Genomic DNA, 21850 nt, shown 5'->3' with positions numbered 1-21850 from the left:
TCAGACAATGGAATATTATTCCATGGTAAAAAAAAAAAAAAGAGCCATCACACCATAAAAAGGCATGGAATAAACTTAAATGAGCATTGCTAAATGAAGGAAACCAAAATGAAAAGTTATATCTTCTATGATTTCACCATATGACATTCTGGAAAAGGCAAAACTATGGAGATAATGAAAAGAAAAGTGGTTACTAGGGGTTAATATAGAGAGAGGAATGACTAGACAGAGCATAGAGGATTTTTCGGGCAGGTCAAACACTTTGTGTGATATTATAATGATGGGTACATGTAATTATATACTTGTCTAAACCTATACAATGCACAACACCAAAAGTGAGCCCTAATGTAATCTATGGACTTCGGGTGATTATGATGTGTCAATGTAAGTTCATCAGTTGTAACAAATGTATCACTCTGGTGGGGAATGTTGATAATGGAGGAGGCTGTAAGTGTGGGGGGCAGGGTGTAAAATGGCAAATATCTGTACCTTCTGCTCAATTTTTGTTTCTCTAAAACTGCTCTAAAAAGTATAGTCTATTTTGAAATAAAGACTACATTCCCTATATTGTATAGGGAATATACAGCTATATAGTCAGTAATATTGTAATAATATATGGTGCCAGGTGGGTACTTGGGGGATCACTTCGTAAAGTATATGATTATCTAACTACTAAGCTATATGCCCAGAACCAATACAAAATAATACTGAATGTAAACCATAATAAAATAAATAAGTAAAAATGAAACAACCCAGGATGACAAAGGACACCAGGAGTGGAGGAAAGGGGGTTTCGGCTTTAGATAGGTGGCCAGTGGCCTCATTGAGAAGGTGGCATTTCAGCAAAGCCCTACATGACATGAGCTGGCTGTGAGGACACCAGAGGGAAGCCCTGTGGTTCAGGATGCTTCTGCTCTGCCAGCCACTGCTCCTGTTCCAGAAACACACAAACTCCCTGCAGCCTCAAAGCCTTCACCCCCACTCATCCTGCTTCCTGTACATACCACCACCAGACCTCCACTGACCTGGGTCTTCCTCATCACTCAGTTTGGAGTGACATGTGAGGTATGGGGACTTGCTTGCCATCATGTTGTTCTTAATGATGGATCAGATGTTAGTCTCGGCCTTGTGGCACAGCTGTGGTGGTATAACGGCAAGCAGTGGCTCCTGAAGCAAAATATTTGGTTCAAGTCCTGGATCTGCCTCTCTTCAGAGGGTGAACTCGTGTATGTGTGCGTGAGTGTGTGTGTGTGTGTGTGTCCTAAGACCCAGTTTCTATATTTGTAAGCAGATGATACATCTACAGCTATTTCCTAGCATGGCTGTGAAGATTACATATACATATTTTTTTAAATGAGGGAAGCATATAGAAAACTGCAAAAAAAAAAAAAAAAAAAAAGGAGATTGTGTGAGTACAAGACTCTGTGCAGGTTGAAAAGAAAAAGATCAAAAGGCCAAAGGCAATGAGTCACAACAGAGCTAGACAGCCACTACCAGTGTGTCATGACAGAGAGAGTCACAGCAGATTGGGACAGCCATTGTCCTCATGAGAGAGAAGTAAGTCACAGTCATGATGTGGGCAGGCACACATGTTTCTCATTAGAGGCCATGGGACCCCAGGGTGTTGTCACCTGGATCTATAAGTCATTGCTGAAATTATCATGTTTTTTCCACACACACTCGATCCATCCCAGTGTGCAAGCCCATGGCTTCCTTCCCTCTGGCAGTGGCAGGTTACCAGCTTGAGGCGAATTGGGCTATGAAATCATCAAGCTGACACTTAGCTCATGAGTCAGCTGTTTTTTCTATTTAGTTATGCCACTGGGTATTTCCCTTCTCCACTGGTCTTGGTGTTGATATCTAGTCTCTTTGGTGTTGTTATCTAGTGCTCTTTAAGCTGAAGGTTCCAGGAAGGTCACATCATATTCCTGTTAATCATATTAATATCATGGCATTCATTTATTGATCACCTACTATGTGCTTTGCCTCTGTTCTAGGGCTGAATACCCTATTATCAATGATCCTGAAAACAGATTTGCAAGGTAGGGAGTAACAGCTACATTTTTGTGGGGAAAAGGACAATCCAAATGCCCATCAACTGGTGAATGAATAAGGAAAACATGGTAGTTCCTTATGATGGAATATCATTCAGCAAGGAAGGCAATGAAGTACTACTGAACATAGCTAAATAAAAAAAAAACAAACCATCATGACAAGCACAATAAGCCAGAGAAAAAGACCCCATATTGTCTGATTTTGTTTCTACTACATGCCAAGGAAAAAGAGGCAAAACTATAGAGGCAGGAACCAGAACAGTGACTGCAAGCTGGGGCTGGGAGCAGAGAATACTGCAGTTGGGCATGGAGTGGTGGGAGTGGTCTAAAGCTGGACTGTGGAGATGGCTGCACAATATCACTGAATTGTTCACTTAAATTGGTGAGTTTCTGTTGTGTAAATTACACCTCAGTAAAGCATTAAGAAAATAAGATGGAGGCTCCAGGAACAAGGGTGCACAGCTAGGACGTGAGGCCAGACCTGCTGAGTTTTTATGGTCATTCCCTCCACACCTGGGTGCTTCCTAGGTGCACAGTGGGATGAAGTTCATTCGAAGATGTGTTCTTGGAAACGACAGCCTAACAAACAGTGCAGCACAGACTGCAAGGCCATTTAAAGGTCAGGTTTCTTGCAAAAGAAAACAGAGGCAAATAATGAAGCCAAGAGGATGCCTAAAGCCCCAGGAGCGTGGCAGCTGTCTGAGCTTCCTTCCCCTTGATTGCGTGGAAAATTGCAAGGCTGAGAAAAGTAATCTGTCCAGTCTCATTTCCACCAAGGCAACTCTAAAAGATGATTAAGATTTGAAATCTGTTCATCTCCTCCTCCCACTGCCACTGAACTGGGCAGTCCAAAAGAAAAGGACCACACATGTACTTCACCTATGGGTGTCCAGGTGTGGGCACACAGTAGGCACTTCATGGATTCTCCCTGAAGAAGGGCCCACAGATCACAGTATTATTCACAGAGTCTGATAACCTTTGCATATCCAGCCATGATTCTCAAAACTTTCTGCCCATGAGAAGTATCTGAACAGCTCATTGAAATTCATGCTCCTTCTACCCTCAACCCTTGGATGTTCTGACTCAGCAGCTCTGGGGTGGGCAGGGAGTTTGTGAAAACAGGTTTGTTTAATAAGATTCACAAAACCACCACCAAGACACACCAGGGCATGAGTCCTGAGGGCCAAGGCCCGCACATCCTATGCTTAACTGTCATCTTTCACTTCCCAGCCAAGAGCGCAGGAAGAAGGACACACATAACCCCTCCATTTTTGTCAATGTCTATCACATATTGGCTGGCTTGCTAGGACACAATATGACTTGGTGTAAAGTTTGTTACTACTAAGCTTCCTTCTGTTCAAGCAATGAAGTGTGACTGTAGACATCAATATTTCCTGATGGTATGTTAGTAAATATCAACAGCAGTGCTAAGTACAACACTATCCATTAAGTGCACTGGAATAGACTTAAAAGATGCCTAATAATTGCTGTTGTAACATAGGGCCTGGGGATGGTCATTTATACCAACACTGTCTGTTCTACATGACCTCTGTTAGGCAAGAAACATTCCAGGCAGCTTCTTTAAACATCTGTTACTCTGGATACCAAATTGGACCGTTCACAATATTCCAGCCTCAGTTATATATATATATATGACTGCATTTACTCTCATACACATGCCAGAGTCACAAGGGGATTATAAAAGTTATGACCAGTCCTATTCCCAGGCCGCCAGATCAAATCCTATGATCATTATATAATGTGGCAATGCATATTCAAAATGGTGTATTTTTTATTGCCTTCTTAACACGCTGTGCTGAAGAATCTATTAAGCAAATGCCATCTTTTTTGTTTGTTTGTTTGTTTGTTTGTAGAAATAAATCAGTCCAGGAGAATGTAGAGGTCTTCAAAACAACACCAGCACAAGGGGAGAGAGCTCACTGTTGGAAAGGTGTCGGGCAGGTCCATCACTTCCAGAGGGAAACAAAGGAAGCAAAAGCAAAACAAATAATGAAAAGAACAGGCAAGGTTGGTTCCTTAGTGTGATTCACAGCTGGTTTGTCTAAACCATCACTTGGCAGTCAGCTGTTACCTTTGCCCACCAGTAAGGAAAGAATTCGATTATCACTGTGGCTCAGAGAGAGCAATTCCTAATAAGCTTGGGCTCGGCTTCATCCTCCTCTTCTGTGGCCATAAAAATAGTGTGCAGCCCCATGAGGGGTAAACAGCCATCCTGCATCACGCAAATACACGGTTCCATATTAACTGGATGCTACTGCTAATTTAGGCTCCTCAATCCATTCAACTACAAAATATCCCAAAAGATAGATAAGGGATATCTACATGATTTCTTACATATTTTCTTCAAATAAAAATCGAATATGCTAAAATCAGTTTTCTAGTCATTTCCAAGTGAGACATTCACTTCTCTTGGTCAGCCAATGATGGCTAAGATCACAATGCTCTCTGAAGTTGCCTTTCTGCCAATTCTCACATTCATTTCTGACTCAGCCCTATGAAAGGGAGTAATGCTGTTGTAAACACTGTTGTCTTGTCCATTAGGAAGGCACAGTGCCTGCTAGTGAGAATTAGGGTGATTAGAGAGACCCACCATTATTTCAATGGGAAATTTCTGTAGCCTTCCTTGATTAGTGTGGGATTTAAAAAATATTTTAAACATATGTTCTCTGTCTTGTCCTCTCTTTCTGGTCCTTTGTCACCAAATGTTATCATCATGTGAGCTGATAACCATTAGAGCTATAAACCCAGAGCTATAAAAGCCCTCCCCCACAAATTTTCTGGAGGAATCACAGTTTTCTGAGTGAGGTGGTACTGAATTATTGCACAGTTGTCCCCCTTGCAGGCCTCAAAGTAATTAAAAGCACAGGTTTTGTACATCTAAGTTTTTTTGTATGTTTGTTTTTTACTGACAAGATTCAATGTTGTCCAACCAATCAATTAGACTCCAAGGATACGGATGGCAAGTGACCCTGGAAGGAGACAAGGGTGTTGTGTGGAAAGCTCATCATTTGTTCTGAGATCCAATAGATGTGCCTTGGAATCTGGCCTCTGTCCCTTGTTAGATGGCAGCTTTCGGCAGGCTACATAATCTGTCTGAGCCTCAGATTCCTTTTGACAAAACGGGAGCAGAACCTCTGCTTGTATTGCTAATAGAATGAAATGCAATAGTAATGCATGCAATTAATTTGCTTACAAAAATGCCCAGCCTGGCATACAGTAAGTGCTCATTTTAATACCAATGTTCATCATTATTTATAATGGGTATATTTTCATATTTCTTGAAATCATTCAAACTGCATCACTGACACATACTTTAACATATATCATCCTATGATAAAGAAGCAGAATTCACCATATGTTTGTTTTGTAACAACTAAACATGGACTAGATTGCAACTAAGTCTTCAAAATAATGACACATTCAGTACATTAAGCATTGGAACAGTTTTAACTCCAATTACTTGAGTACATTAAGCATTAGAGCAGTTTTAGGTTAAGAATTTTTCCCCAAAGCTCTGGTTTAGGTGTTGGAGAAAAGCGATGGGTAGGTGAGATAAACAACATTTGCGTGAAACCGTCACAAACCTCCTCATTGTCTGGTTACAGTGAATAGCGGAACCACCATTTCCAAAGAACCACCATAACTGAAGCATGTCAAAGCCTTAAGGATGTGTTTACTTTTCTTATGACAGAAAAATATTATTACAGGCTACCTTCCTGGGCAAGAGCTATAAATGTGTGCTGTGAGATTATTGACATAAAAAACAGCAAAAAGAATATGTGAATGGAAAGTGAATCAAAGCACTATAGGAATTTGGGACGTTAACTCATCATAAAAGAAATTCTCCATACAGGATCCAACTAAAATTATGGCAATGACAACCAGACTCCCCTCATGCATCTTTGTCTCTATGTCTAGCCAAATATAAGAATAAATGATCTATTATGCTTACTCTATAACTTCATGCACATGTGCATTGTATGTGCAACAGCCACGTCATGGCCACTGCATCGCCTGGAGCTGGTCACACCTTTGACCAAGGGTAGATGAAAGGGCTGAAATCAGAGAAGGAAGTTGGTTTGGGTTGACTTTGAAACTAAGATCAAACAAAAGAGACATCTTGGAAGTTTCCAAATCGAATCCATTTTAAATTGCATGAGGGTGAAATTGATGAGGGTGAAATCTAAACTGTGAATAATTGCCAAATGAGATGATTAACTTGCAAACTATACAATAGAACATGATACAATGTCAAAATGTAATTGATATGGTTGGCCTTCATAGTTGGGTAAGGATATTGGCTAGAATGGATGTTAATGCTTGATTACAGTGTATATAGTAATACTTTTATTATAGCATACATATACAATAAGATATGTAATTATTGGGTATATATGTAACCGAGGACTGCCATTCAACAATATAATTTTAGGTTATGATTCTTAGGACATTTTTACATTTAAATTGCAATCTGTGAGACTGTCAAATTATTCTCACTAATTTACTTCATATTTTAAGACACAGGTAATTTTAAACACTGTGTGTCCCCTTATACAAATAGGGACACAGGCATCCAGGAGCAGTTAGCCACTCTGGTGATGCTAAAAGCTGTATTTGCCTTCTTTCAGCCACTAGTGCACACATGTGACGCAGGCCTGAGGTGAAGCTGGATATGCTTAGTTTAAGTAAGGAGTGCATCCATTATTCTAAGTAAATGTAAAATTTTGCATGACCCAGTCAGTATTTTGAACCCAATTTCAGAGAAAACACTTGTTTCCCATAAAGTCATTGCACTGACCACAGTCTGGGTTGCAGTCATTCTAAGACTTTAGACTTGTTCCCACCGCAAATACGTGGGTGTCAGTATTTCTTACAAAAATTTAATAAACCAAGTGGATCTAGTCCTTCCTCCACTGGTGGAGGGTATGGCACATGTATTATTATATATTTTCAGAGGTTTAATAACAAGAAACTCAAAAGTGGTGGGGGTTAGTGAGCTCAACTTTATTTAAATGTATAAACTCATAAACTACTCATAAAAGACAACATATTAAATTATTAGAGGCAGAGGTAAGAAATTATGATTGCATTTCGATCCAAAAAAAGTTTTCAAGTAGTAAACAAATAATTACAGTGTGCATCAAAGCAATAGTCAAAATTAATAGTGATGATACTGAATAGTGAATAAAAGGCTGCCTTATATTACAGACCTTCTTAAAGAACACATACTGACTTATGTTTATACATATGGCACACTTACACGGCACAGCCCTTGCATATTGCAACATCTAATATTTAGTCTCCCAACTCTTCTACACATACTTGTACATCTCAACAGAACTGTGATATAAAACATCCTAGCTTCTCTTTTGGCTTAATTATTCTGCAATCCATCACTTTTTGTTTTATTACCTAATGATGACCTGCAAAGGGAATAGTTAAGACTCCCAATCTGCAGTTAGAGATAATCTATGCACATAAAACAAGGTTTATAGCTCCTTTGGCTGCTGCAGGGGGAATACAAAGTCAAAATGTCAGCTGTTCTGGGCACTTCCCTCATTTATGGTACTTCACTAAGCACAAAGTAATCTCCCAGGTGTTGGGAATAGAAAATTTTCTATCAACCACGTGGGCATAAGCAATGGTTCTAAGAATTGCATAAACAATGCTCTTGCATTTTAAATTGCTTGCTCAAATGTTATGTCTCTTTATCATTCTAAAGTGCTTTCAATAAATCACCTAAAAGTTTCTATTGTAACCAAAATATGGTCTAATCCTTTCCCTACCTCGTCTGTGGAGCTTCTTTGAAGGTCAGTGTAACTCCATCTCTTGGTTCTTTAACTTTACTTGAACTTGCTTGTATTACAACATGCACAGTTATTCTCTAATTAGTTTTTAATCCAAATTACATAGCTTAATAATGGGGGTAGGAGGAAGAAGACAGATACTTGCTCAGCCCTTAGTATGCACCAAGCACTGTGCAAAGGGCTTTTAAAAATATATATCCATAGTCTAATTTAATCCTTATGCAACTATATGAGGCCATTGTTATTTACAAATTAAGAAAACTGGACTGTACAGTGGTGAGCCACGTGGCTAGTGAGAGGCATTCGATTTGTCTGACTCTAAAGGCCATTTTTTCCCCATTGTATTTTCCATTTGCTTATTTTAAGAAGTTATTTTATGCTGAAACTGGTTTGGCTCAGTGGATAGAGCATTGGCCTGCGGACTCAAGGGTCCCAGGTTCGATTCCAGTCAAGGGCATGTACCTTGGTTGCGGGCACATCCCCACTAGGGGGTGTGCAGGACGCAGCTGATCGATGTTTCTCTCTCATGGATGTTTCTAACTCTCTATCCCTCTCTCTTCCTCTCTGTAAAAAATCAATAAAATATATTTTTTAAAAAAGAAGTTATTTTATTCTGTTTCTTGTTTGAATGTATAGGCACCTTTCTTTGCATGAAAAGAGTTCATGTATGTCTGTTCTTTTATTTATCAGGGTAACTACCACAGCCTTTAAATTATAGGTGCTCCAAAATGCTTGTTGACTAAGTTGGTTCTGGATTTTGATAAAAACAATTACTTAATATGTTTATCTTAATAAAATAAAGTAAAATAAATATATTATTTTTCTTATTTTATAGTAAGTGACACCTTTTTATCTCTGAAAGTTAGTACAGAATAAATTGGCTTCATCACTTTTTGTGAAGAATTTAGGGTGGTAAGAGTGCCATTTCTCAGAATTCTGAATGTGCAATAGACAACTCACCCTTGTCATAAGCTTGAGAATCAAGAAATATGTCCAAGAAATGGAGACAATGTATCTGAGCACACACTAAGGTATAAAAGGCTAAGCAATGAACAAATGCCAGTTAGTTTCTTGAAACATACTTTATATAAATTGCATCATAACCTTTCATTGCAACATTTGCTATTTAGAATTTTGTTTAGAGATTCTAGCTACCCTTTGAAAAAATTGCTTATAGGGTTATGACTGGAAAAGTACTCACTTGCAGATGGCCTTTCCTGAGACCATGTTAATGTGAAGAGCACTTGGGCTGTGTAAATATGCTCCCAAGGCCTCAATAGACTGGCTTGGATCTGTGTGGTGGTTGTCTAGGAAACACATGCTTTCTAAACACAACTTATACAGCACCATTTCTAGACATGGCTATTTACAATCACTGCACCCTCTGTCTGGATACAAGGATTCTCTCCAGCATTAATGAAACTAGTATTTGAAACTATAAACTTTCATCTGTCCATCCATTCATTTATCCAATCATCCATTCATCCAACCACTCTTCCTTCTACCATCTACCCAGTTACTTCCATGGGCAAGGAATATTGTTATGTGCTGGTGGTCTGAAGGGATCGTTCATTAAGGTTATAGTGCTGCCCTTAGGATGCTCACTGTATATTATGAGGGAGGGGTAAATACTAACCTAAGAACTAAATTATAATAATTAATTTCAAGGAGAAACCCAAGGAGAGTCATGAATGTATTACAAGGGAACCTACCCTTGCTTAGAAGAGAAGTATGACTTCTGGGAGTAATTTTCCAATTGAGACATTTAGCCAGTTGAAGAGGGGTGGGAATTGTGCTCCAGGCAGTGAGAACAGCATTTTCTAAGGCCCAGAGAGGGTGAGGAGTTCAGCCTTATTTGGAAAGAAATAAGTTGGTGCTGCTTCAATCTAGAGAGTTTTCCTTATTAGATTGGAGTTGCAGGTAAGGGCAAACCTCCAGGGCATAGTCAGCCATATGAGGATGTAAGGGTTTACTCTGAGTATAATGAGAGCATAAGGAGTAGGATAATGACAAGATCAGAACTCTGCTTTTCAACCTTCATTGGGGCATCTCTCTGGTAACTTCTTTATATATTGACAGTGAATGCCATATTGGATACATCGATTTACTGTCAATTAACTATACCAATAGACTTCTTATCTTCTCCCTATAAATTTCCTACCTTCTCCTTGTGAACTTCCTGTCTGCCCACAGTGAACTTCTTGTCTGATCCCTATAAACTTTCTGCCTGTTCCCTGTTTCCTGTGGATTTCCTTTTGGTTACCTGTAGACATTCTGTCAGCCCTCTGGACTTCCTGTCTTCTTCCTATAGGCTTTTAATCATCTCCATTTTACTTCCTATCTATAAGGAAAGTGAAACAAAATAATAAGTTTTATAATTAATTTTCTCTAATCATCTAATTTTTGTTTACAACTAATGGTAAACTATTGGAAAAATATTTGGTCCTTTCAAGTATAAAAGTTTATCTTATAAAATGTTCCTTTGATCTATTTCTAGTGATTAATAAATTCATTTTTGTAAATTTAAAATTTCTAACTATATTTTTCTTAATTAGCAGAAATTTATTAAATTATCAAGTATTTTTATTCAGTTCTCCACCCTCACTTTTTATGTTTCCTAATATCCACAAATTTTGGTCATACTTTACCTAAAAACTTTACTTTTTCTATAACTCTCTCACATGTCTTTCAAGGCTGACATATTTTCCACTGGATTTACTATCACCAGCCTTTTCAGATAGTGACACTTCTCTTTTAAAGTTCATATTATCTCTTCTGAAAATCTTCATGTTGATTCTTTCTTTGTACTCCCATTTTATTTTTCTAACTCATGAATATTTTTCAGCATCAGTTGAAATTTTGGCAAAATTTCAGATAGTTTCCTAGGATTTATTGGGTGCTTTAGAGAAACTCTCAATGACTAAAGTTTCCAGAGAATCCCTGGAGTTTGTGGCTGGAAATAAAACCTTGTATAATTCAAACCAGGGTCCAAAGTAAGTCTCCAACCAAGTGAGGAAATTCTTAAAGAGACCTGAGAAATGTGGCATTTACAAGTATTCCAAAATTGTTAAAAATGTTTATAATTACATATTAGGAGAAGTGATGTACCGATAGACTTCTATATCACTTCAATATAATTCTATACATTAATACCATAACTAACAATATGTTTTATGCAAGAGGAACTAAAGTTCATTCAGATTTGTGCCAAGAACTTGATATTATTATGGAGTTGAACGGTACAATATATAAGTTGAAAATTTACTACAGAAACTTAGCAATATATTTTAACTGCCAGCAGAGAATGAGTACACCTGAAGATAAATCTATAAAGATTATGCAATCTGAAGACAGAGAAAAAATAATGTAGTAAAATAAATGGAGCTTCAGAGAAATGTTGGAAATATTAGCACACCAACATATGCATAATGGGAGTGCCAAAGAATAGACACAAAGATACCCATATCAATACATATCATAGTAAAAAATGCTGAAATACAAAGAGAAAATCTTGAAACAGCAACATAAAAACTACAGTGAGACAAACAGCTGACTTCTAATTAGAAACAATGGGATCCAGAGGGCAGTAAGATGACATATTCAAAGTACTGAGGAAAAAACATCACAAATACAACAATTCTGTCAACCAATACTCTCTATCCTATCGAGTAAGTCAAAACCACAATGAGATACCACTTCATGCTCACTAAGACAGCTATGATAAAAAAGATGGACTATAAGAATTGGCCAAAACGGGCAGAAATTAGAACCCTTGTACATTGCTGGGCAAGATGCAAAATGGTACAGCCACTGTGAAAAACAGTTTGGAATTTCCTCAAAATGTTCAACATAGAATTCCCATATGACCCATATGATCCTTAGGTATAAACCCAAGAGAAATGAAACATATATCTGCACAAAAACTTGTAAACAAATGTTCATAACAGCGTTACTCACAACAGCCAAACATATTCCACAGTGTTCCTCAAATCACTTATTAGAGGACTATAGCAATATGTTCCCAAACTCCATATCTGGTAACCGGAAGAAAAACTATTTATCAGTTTGGAAATTGCTAATTATAAACTACTTTTTCAAGTTGAATGATACAACATATTAAACTCTTATTTAAACAATATATTTTCACTTAAAGGTAATAGTTCCATACTACAGATGAAATCAGAAGAATGGACTATTGGTTAATTCCCATCATCAGGGATCTTGTTTTCAAAGCGCTCTCTACTAGGGTCTACAAAGGTGTGTTAAGCTACAACAAAGCAGATAAAAGAGAATTCTACTGACTCCAGACTCCCATAAGATGGCTGGGTCAACTCGAAACCCTGTTAAAACAAACAAACAAACAAACAAACAAATAAACAAATACTTAACTGAGATCTACCAGGGACTTAATTAGAATCTGAAAGAACCAAGAACAACAACAATAACAAAAAAGACCCATCATCTAACTTAAAACACATGCTAGTTTTCTTTATATGTTAACAGATTTGGAAGATGAGGGCTGGGTAACCATCAATCAGAAAACAGATAACAGACTTGGCAGCCACAGGAGGGACATTCCCATTCAACATTTTTTTTAATCTGGCTAAAGAGAGAGGACTTCTTTATCCTCCCTTTTTCTTCCTTAAATATGCCTTTGATTTGTCTTATCATATGGCAAAAATCCCCTGAACCTCACACTCGAAAGTCTATTTGAGGTCATGTTTGTAATGGTCATCTACAGACAAAGTGTCAGTGAAGTCGGAATTAATGTATTTGGAAGATTAATGGTGAAATCATACAGATATCTATTCTAGTGACCAAAATATTAAATTCCAGTGTTTATTATCCAGAAGAGGCTTTTTTCCCTATTCTTTTTCAATTCTTTATCTTTCATGTAATTGCAATTTACAACTTTCACTGTTAACTCTCAATGAGTTTAAAGAGAGCCAGAAATCTCAAAAATGCTGCCAGCTAAGGCAATTCATGGGATAGACTCCAGGCACAGCTCAGAGGTCCTGGGAGAGCCTGGTCTCACAGAGACCCTAGAGCCAATGAGCCTGCACCCCTGCTGGGTTATTGGGAACGCCTTGCCCAATCTCTGCAAAGGAATCCAACCATACTGAGCTCTGAAGGGCATGGCACATCTCCCTACCACACAGATGGCTTCCATTTCTGGTCTGAACCCTTGTTGAAGAAAGCCAAGGAAGAGTTATCTTCCTTTAGTGCATTATGTGAAGAGGTTAGCCCAGTAATTAAGATCTATTTTTCTTGGGAAAGCATGGAAGAAATCAGCCACACTCTCTTCATGCTTAACAAGTTTGCCAAATAACCACCACCCTATCCTTGGCCACTCCTTACTGTATCCATTCTCAAACCAGAAGCCTTTTATAAATGAAAGGAGACATGAGACCAACCCATACCGAATTCCCCTAAAAAGCAGAAGTTAACATTTTTTAAAAATATGAACAGGATTTAGCATTTGCAAATATTCAGTACTTAAGAAGTTGGTTATGAATGCTCTTTCAGCAGCCACTATTCACATACATAGACAAAATTCTTCTGATATATAGAGTCTGATTTCCCTTTTTCAAAAAAAGGGAAAGAAATTCAAGGCAGACTTAAAGCACTTTCTAGATATGTAATAAATGTTCAAAAACCTGTTTGCCAAACCTTTAATATGGTCAAGACCTTAAGGTATTTGGACCACACATTTTCACTCTAAGTTATATCTCTGTGTGTGTCACTGATTAACTTATGCTAAGGAATCTAATAATATTTTCTTTCCTAAAAATATTAAGATATTTTAAGGAAAGTCAAAGACAAACCATTAATATTTCAGCTTAGGTCAGCCTGAAGGATACTTTCCCAGTATCTTCTCAACTTGCCCAGATGACCCTCACTCTAGGAGTCCCAGCAAAGGGGACCACATGAAGTACCTAAATGATGCTTAATGTCTCAATCTGATATTAAGAAAATGGGGGATGCATCCATAGAACCATCAGTCCGATAAGATCAGCAATGCCCTGACATGAATTCATCAACCCATTTGAAATGAACGCCCAAGTGTGCAAGCATGTTATCCTCTTCAGAATGACAGAAGTGCTTTCAAGCAACTGATCAAATAATTGCCATGGCCAATCAGCTGAGTACTGCATTCTATTAAAAATTAGGACACTGATAATGGACCAGCAGTTAGAGTGCAGCCATCCTCAGATGTCAATGCCTTCAGAGGTGGCCATAAATTCGTAGGCACAATTTTCAAGGTGCAGTGCTTTCCCACAATTATTCTAGAACAGCAGAGGCAACAAAAGGCTAGACATGTGTGTGCTATTTTCAAATGGGCCAAAGAAGGCAGCATGATGTATTTTAAACTGATTATTTGGCTATTTTTCTCCAGCTTTTCAGATCAAAGAAGTCTTCACTGCAATAATAGAAGATCGAGCTCAAATATTTTAAGGGAAATGGGTCATCTTTCCTCTTTCACACATCACTGTCTCCGCCACCTCATTGTAGGCAGCAAGAGCTGTACTCACCAAACCTTTGCAGGTTGAAAGAGCCACTGAGGAATTTTTGTGGGATCGTAAGGAGCCTTGATAAAAACAGAAATCCTCAGGTGGGAAAGCCTGCACTGACTTAATGCCGCCCTTTCCCAGTGTCTGTACAATGAATCCAGGAGCCACCAAATTGCTGGACGTCTTCAACTCCATGTGGAAGTCGTGCCTGGAGCCTTTCAGCCGCAGGTGAAGAGAGTCCACTCCAGGCTGGGCCAGTGCCCTTTTCCTCCTCTGAGGGTGTGTGATTTCGTGGGACACGTAGTTGCCACTGTAGTCAACCTCATAGGGAGACACCAGGTCATATTCTGAAAGTGGAAGAGTAATTTCAGAATTCTCAAAAAGAACGCAAAATTTTTCAAATATAACCTGTTACCAGATGACACTTTCACTCAGTACAAAATGATGGAGGAATTTTCAATATCAACCCATCCACAAGTCCCAACTATACAATGCACAAAAATCACAGATGAGGGAATACTTTAAAAGTGGCCTTTCAAAGGGAAGTCACTGCTATTCCTAGAACCAATCCAGCAAATTCTGTAACACTTCAAAAGGAAAACAGATGGTAAGCTGAATAAAATTAAAAAATTGACTTTGGTTATTATATTTAATAATTTTACTGTAATTTTTATAGCAGTAAACATTTCTTTCATCATATATTTCAGTCTTTTACAAACATCTTCATTGTGCTAAGAAATGTTGGCTTAATCATACTGTCAAATTTTCAGAAAACAGTTCAAAAGACAAATATGATGGGCATTCTTTGCTGCTTATTTTTTGATATTTGGTTACTAAATCAATGAACATCTAGGAGAAAAGGCAGAAGGCACACTTGCAGTTTTCCCAGATGTGAACATTTGTAAATGTTTATTTGTGTATTTGCTCCCAATGAAAACCACTGTTGATCCTCCAGTTGGCCTGGGCTCTTAGTGCTTGATCCTGTTTCACACTCCAGGGCCTTTCAAAGACATGTGCCACACTCCTCTTCCCACTGGAATGTAGAGTATTTAGCCAAAAACAAATTCAAATAAATGATTTTTTTTAAATCAAGAAAATTCCAAGGAGCTATAAGATTTCTGGGCATCCACATAGGTCTCCAGAGCTTTGATCACGGACAGTCTTACAATTGCACTCCGTGTACACCTGAGTCACTGCCTCTCTGTGAAAAGTACAGAGAGAGGCTTCCTAGAAACGTTGTAGTTTTCTTCTCCACAGAGTGTCTCCCTTATAGAAAATTGCTTATTTTTATTTTATAGCCAGGATTTGTTCTCTCAGTATCATCATTAATGATATCATCTCTGCTCTCCAAAGGTCGGGAAAGTTGTTGCTATCCCAAGCAGGACAGGTCTTTGTCTAGGAAGGGGTGGCTGCATGCCAGGGGCAGCTCTCCCTGTGGGGCCATCCTCCACACTCGGAGCTGGGCTTTGAGACCACGTGAAGCTGCATTTGTCAAGGCTGGGGTCAAAATTTTCTTAGTTAATGACGTGTTAGCTTGATTTACACCTTTCAGATACTTAAACAATGGTATATGTGCCTCCATCTGCCTGCTAGTGATGGGCCTGCACACCCCCCAAGAGGGCCTGCTGCCTACCCCACATTTTTTCTAATGATCAGAAAATAGCAGCTTAGCATGCCAGCGGGCCTGAAACAGATGTTAGGCTGCAGCACTAGGAAGGGATGGGAAGATCTACCCCTGCAAAGTCTTCAAAGACCTCTTGCATGCCTAATGAGACCCCAATATTAATATTCTCATACAGACTCTAATGAGATATATATATATATATATATACATATATATGTATGTATATATGATTACCAATATATGCCATTAGGAGGCTGTTCTGTTAGATGCTTAAAACTGGGGCTCTATACAGCCTTTATGTGAACTGAACACGGTTCTTGGAGTCATAAGATAAAATAAAACATCTCCCTACAGAAGTGGCATTTGGTCACAACTGAACAGTACTCGAGTAATTATTTATTTTCTGGAAAAAGAAGGTTTTATTCACAAATGAAACTGTCCACATGTCCCTGTGCTGTCCTGGCAGATAGCTGTGGTTACATGGAGCAGAGAAGGTGGCAGCCAGGGACAGTCAGAAAAGGCATGCCTCAGGTTTGGGAGAGGCAGAGGAAGCCAAGGATGGGAAGGCAGAGAAGCCAAGGATGGAGTTCCCGTGCTGAAGCCCATGGCAGGTGAGGGTCTGAGGCCAGAGGGCCAATCTGAACAAGAGGCAGAATAACTGAGGCCTTGGCTGTGGTCTCTGTGACCCCAGGTTTCTGTTTCCTCTGCTCAAGAGCTTTGGTGTACGACCCCTCTAGGCCCATTGCTGGGCCCACAGGCCTGGCCCTATATAAATGAACAGGCACTTTGAGGGTGACTGATGAGATGGGCTATATGCAGATTAGACAGGCAGCAGGTTCGAGCAGACAACATGATAACCAACCATTGAAATATGTCAAAGCAGGGCACTGTGGCATAGGGTAAAATACATGGAATCATTTCATAATTTTTAGGAGAATGAGCGAGTAAAACAAACCCAGTTAAATTGTATGCAGAAAGGGAAAACATGTCAGGATTGTGTGTGTGGCATAAGTATGTGATCACAGCCTGAGCCATTCTGAAAGACAAAAGTGAAAAGTGCATGCCCAACCTGCTTTCCCCATCCCTGGATTTCTGGACTAAGGGGACAGGCTGGTGTGACATGGCCCGGTTATCACCTGTCATCCTGTACTCCAGGGCTCTCAGGGTATACTATCCAGTCACCACTAGTCTGTCTCCATTACAACAGAGGCCCTGGAGTGAGGACAGAAGCACGTGGACTGCTCCAAACACTGGCTAACCCTCAAATTTATTGCACGTAAAAAGATGATTACCATTTTAAAAAAATCAAATTGTTTCCAGATGATATAAGCCACATTCTCACGACCTTTATTTTGGATGGCAGATATTATCTATATTTTTAAACGATGACTGATAAGCCCCTTTTACATGAACACATGCAATGTTGTGCTGATAAATGTGTGACAACCAGATGTCTGGGGGGAAAAACAGGCTGGTTTGCAGCCTTTTCCAATTTCTCTGGTGTAAATACTCCCACCATGGCTGATTTTGATTACCAGTGTGTGAATCACTGAACATGGAGTTTAGAAGAGATGCATAGTAGCAGACCGTTACATGCTATTTCCACCTTACTGATGCTATACAAGCAAATCCTATATAATAAAAGGCTAATATGCAAATCAACCGAACAGCAAAACAACCAGTCACTATGATGCGCACTGACCACCAGGGAACAGCCGCTCAATGCAGGAGCTGCCCCCTGGTGGTCAGTGCACTCCCACAGGGAGCGCCGCTCAGCCAGAAGCCGGGCTCATGGCTGGCGAGTGCAGTGGCAGTGGCGGGAGCCTCTCCCACCTCTGCAGCAGTGCTAAGGATGTCCGACTGATGGCTCCCCATGGGGAGCAGGCCTAAGCCGTCAGTCGGACATCCCCCGAGGGCTCCCGGACTGCGAGAGGGTGCAGGCCAGGCTGAGCGATGCCCCCCTCACCCCGAGTGTACGATTTTCATGCACTGGGCCTCTAGTAACCTTATAAACATAGACAGACTCATAGAGAGCAGGCTGACAGTTATCTGGGAGTGTTAAGGGGCTGGGGTAGGTGGAGGGACTGAACAAAAAAGAAAAATAAGAGAGAAAGAAAAAACTCATGGACATGGACAATAGTGTGGTGATTCCTGAGGGGAGAGGTGGTGGTGGGAGGTGGAGGAGGTTACAGGGGGGATAAATGGTGATGGAAGGAGACTTAACTTGGGGTGGTGAACATGCAATACAGTGTACATATGATGTATTGTGGAATAGTGCACCTGAAACCTATATAATTTTGTTAATCAGTGTCACCACTAAATTCAGTAAAAAGGAAAAAAAGCAAATCAATGTGAAAAAGGTTATAGCTAAAGAATTCAATGAATGAACAAAATAACTATAGAATCTCATCATACATTTATTATTATTTGGAGGGCAGTTAATATGTAATTGCAGTAAACTGAAAATTCTAAACTAACTTTTCATCTTACGTTTTAAGATTATAACCCCCAAACGATTGGTTTGTGATTTTGAGAAATAGTCAATGTGATTCCTGACCTTTGAGAAACCTTTAAATAAGACCTTGGTCCTATACAGATTTTTTTTTTTTTTTTAAGAAGGAAAAATACACATGGCTGCTTCAGTCAGTACCCTGAACTACTGGATGTCAAAAGGTTTTTGACCACAGCAGCCAGCCTAGGAACAGTCTGGTTTCAAGCGCAGGGCATGGGGTGTGGACCATCTGTGCATGTGCTAGGGCCGAGCTGACCAGCTGCAGAGAGCTGATTTTGCACACTGTCTCCTCATTCTGTGTTTAGTGATGTCCCATCGCTAGCCTGAGATCTGCCATGATGGGAGTAATGACCCCATGTTAACCAGCAAACGTTCCAAATCAGAGCTCCAAAGAGCCTCTTGTTAAACATTTACACCACTGGGCCAACCTGAAGGACATTGCCCTGCCTCCCGTGATGTGAATGCTTGAATGTAAATCAATATAAACTTCCACAGCACAAGCACAGACCTATTATGCCCAATGAAACAAAGTTCTAAGGATCTTTTAAACCTTCCTAGGAGCTTAACTTACTCTAGAATTAAAAAGTTAGCAAATCTGTGATATGTCTCTGCTCTAAAAGGAGCCACCATTTTTATTACAGTGGCAAATTTGTAGGAAAAAATCATTCAATAATAGGAGGAAAAGCAATGCTAAATCAGCCAAAATAAAATGGGTGTTCCTAATGTTTGAAAATAGAATTTATCTCAATTTAGTTACCCTTTGTTGCCTCAAAGTGTGTATGGAGGCATAATTACTTCACATAGCCAGCAAAACTTGCAGTACACCAGTAGTTTGAAATATGTTTTAAACAAACATTATGACCAAAAGAGTTATTTCAACTTACATAACGGATGCCTGGATTTCCAACAGTAAACTGACCCCAGCCAGCATCACCCAAAGTGTACTCTAGCTCTGCTGTTCTCTATGGAAGCAGGTAATACTGCTGAGGAGAAAGAGTCTTTCTCTGGTTCTGTGAAAGCCGCCCCTGGACACTCACTCTCTCAGCTGAGTCTGTTATAATTAAGGACCTAAAACAAATGCAGATGAGGATGAGGGCGGTTTGTCCACTAAGCTGGACTTCACTGATGATGGATTGCACCTGCCCCTTCAGGTTCTGACCAAGCCAGGTGAGTGGCTGGCATGGACAATCTGGGCTGTGACGCCCGCTAAGGTGCCCCATGATGGGAGCTGCATGCCAGCCAGCCGGGAGTCCAGCTCACAGGGATCTATTCTCCCAGGGTTTGGAAAAGCACGCTTAGGCAGGATGCCTTGGCTGCTCCTCCTGGAAATAAATGGTTCTCTGTCTATAAAACTCTTATCTTAAAGGAAACGTAATCAAGTACTCTGAAAATCTCCCGAGACCTTTAGGAATTTTCATAATTTTAGAGAACTAAAGTTTTTACAAAAATCTTTTTTTTTTAAGTGTGGGGGGCCAATTAACTTCTAATGTGGGTAAGGATATTGCATAATGCATGGTAAGAGACGACTAGGGCAACCCCAAGTAGGTGAGCTTTAAATACACAGTGAAAACTGAGCTTTAAATAGTTTATATCATTTACATCTAGCGCCCTCTGGTGGTCCCGGAAAAGGTCCTCTGTTCCCGCATTCATCTGTTTTATCACTTTATATATGATTTACATCTTCGTTCAGAAGGTGTCATTTAAAAATAAAATTAATTCTGACCCGAGGATATGTTTTTTAATTGATTTGAGAGAGAGAGAAAGAGAGAAGAGAGAGAGAGAGAGAGATACATCGATTGGTTGCTTTCTATAGTGCCCCAACTGGGGATTGAACCCAGACCTGGGTGTGTCCCGAGACCAGGAACCAGACCTGTGACCCTTTGTTACATGGAGAGGAGGCTCCAACCAACTGAGGCGCACTGTCCAGGGCCAAAAGGAGATAATTTCAACAGTAAATGCAGACATTAAATTATTATCTTTATGTAATTTTATCAAGGTGAAGAAATAACATTCAGGTATTTTGAATTATTGCCCCTTTAATTTTCTGAAATTATGCTGTGAAAATCAAAGCTTGTTCTCTCCTCTAAAAGTCATTTTTTTTTTCACATTTAAGATGACCGTTCATTGTTGGAAATGATGTGAAGTACCAACATTGAATAATACCCAATGGATTGGGTTCAAATAATAACCATCTAGCCACTGATGTTCCATACCTGCTTTCCCATTCACCCAGGAAATGTGAAATTCCCAAACGCTGTTTGTGAAATGCTGCTTTTGAGCCGCGGAAGTAAAGCCACGCATTGCGAAAGGATCAGATTTGTTTTTATGACAGGTGGTGGCACAAGGTGTGGACCTTGCTTATGATGCCACACTACGCTCTTGAAGAGCACCAACTGTGATACTAAGATGGTAAGTGCTGAGCAGAAATGACTACCTCTGCCTCGGGTTCTGAGTCTAGGATAGAGCTCAGGTTAAAAAGCAGGAGGGGGTGCGGAGAGGCGGAGTGGAGAATTGAGTAATAGGCTCTTTATAAAAATTCTCCAATGCTCACATTGATGCAACCTCTAGATTCCTCCTTGGCTCTTTCATGTTTTAAAATAAAATATATATCCCCTTGCCTTTCCCTCTAGTGTTGGTGGTAATAACGCTGGTGAGTTCTTGCTGGTTCACACGGAAATATCACGTACATCTTGGTGAGAGTGGACACAGGTGCTCCCTCACAGGAAGCAGAGGTATCTTAGGAGAGTTCCTAAGTGATGAACGTTCGCGGCGCCTTCTAAAACAGCGTTAGGGGTCACCAGCGGCTACCCTGCCAGGACTGGAACCCCGCTCGCGGACTTACCGCCCTTTTTCAGCCAGGCGGGCCACTCCGCAGGCCCTGGAGGACGCCGGCTGCTCGGGCTCCCAGGTGAGGCCGCTGGGGGTCTCCAGGCGCACGCAGGTGCCTGCTGGAAAACAGCGGCGACACCTCGGTCAGACTGGGGGCTGCGCGAGGGGAGCCGCGGGGGACCCTGCCCCGCCGTCGGGGACTCACCTGCACACCCACCTGCACCAGCAGCAGCACCCAGAGCGCCGCGCAGCCGGGGCCCCACATGGCCTCACCGCCCAGCGCGCCCCACGCCCGTCGCCCAAGCAGCGCCCCCGAGGGGAGAAAGCACGGCTTCGCTCGGGGAAGCTCGGAAGGGTCCTGGACCGCGGGGTGGTCCCCAGCCGGGCGGCGTGCAAGTGGGCACCCAGGACCCGATCCGACTGGAGTGCAGGAGCCTTCCCCTCCGTGACTCCGCCACCCGCGAGGGGCTTTTACTGCGGCTCCGCACCGC

At 40.5% G+C, this 21850-nt stretch overlaps 1 protein-coding gene across 1 annotated transcript in view; it reads right to left on the bottom strand.

The window, feature by feature from the left end:
- The window catches only part of ADAMTS16 (ADAM metallopeptidase with thrombospondin type 1 motif 16), a 101927-nt gene extending 80303 nt beyond the window's left edge, over positions 1–21624 (bottom strand). The window contains exons 1-3 of the mRNA XM_054714312.1: positions 21565–21624; positions 21373–21475; positions 14416–14741 (exon numbers count right to left, since the gene is read on the bottom strand). Coding sequence (XP_054570287.1) covers positions 14416–14741; positions 21373–21475; positions 21565–21624 — 489 coding nt within the window. The remainder of the gene's footprint in view (positions 1–14415; positions 14742–21372; positions 21476–21564) is intronic.
- Between the last annotated feature and the right edge of the window lie 226 nt (positions 21625–21850).

Source organism: Eptesicus fuscus, chromosome 4 (assembly GCF_027574615.1).
Source record: "Eptesicus fuscus isolate TK198812 chromosome 4, DD_ASM_mEF_20220401, whole genome shotgun sequence".
Lineage (NCBI taxonomy): Eukaryota > Metazoa > Chordata > Mammalia > Chiroptera > Vespertilionidae > Eptesicus > Eptesicus fuscus.
The sequence above is the reverse complement of the archived record's forward strand: the minus strand, read 5'-3'. Positions and strand labels throughout refer to the sequence as shown.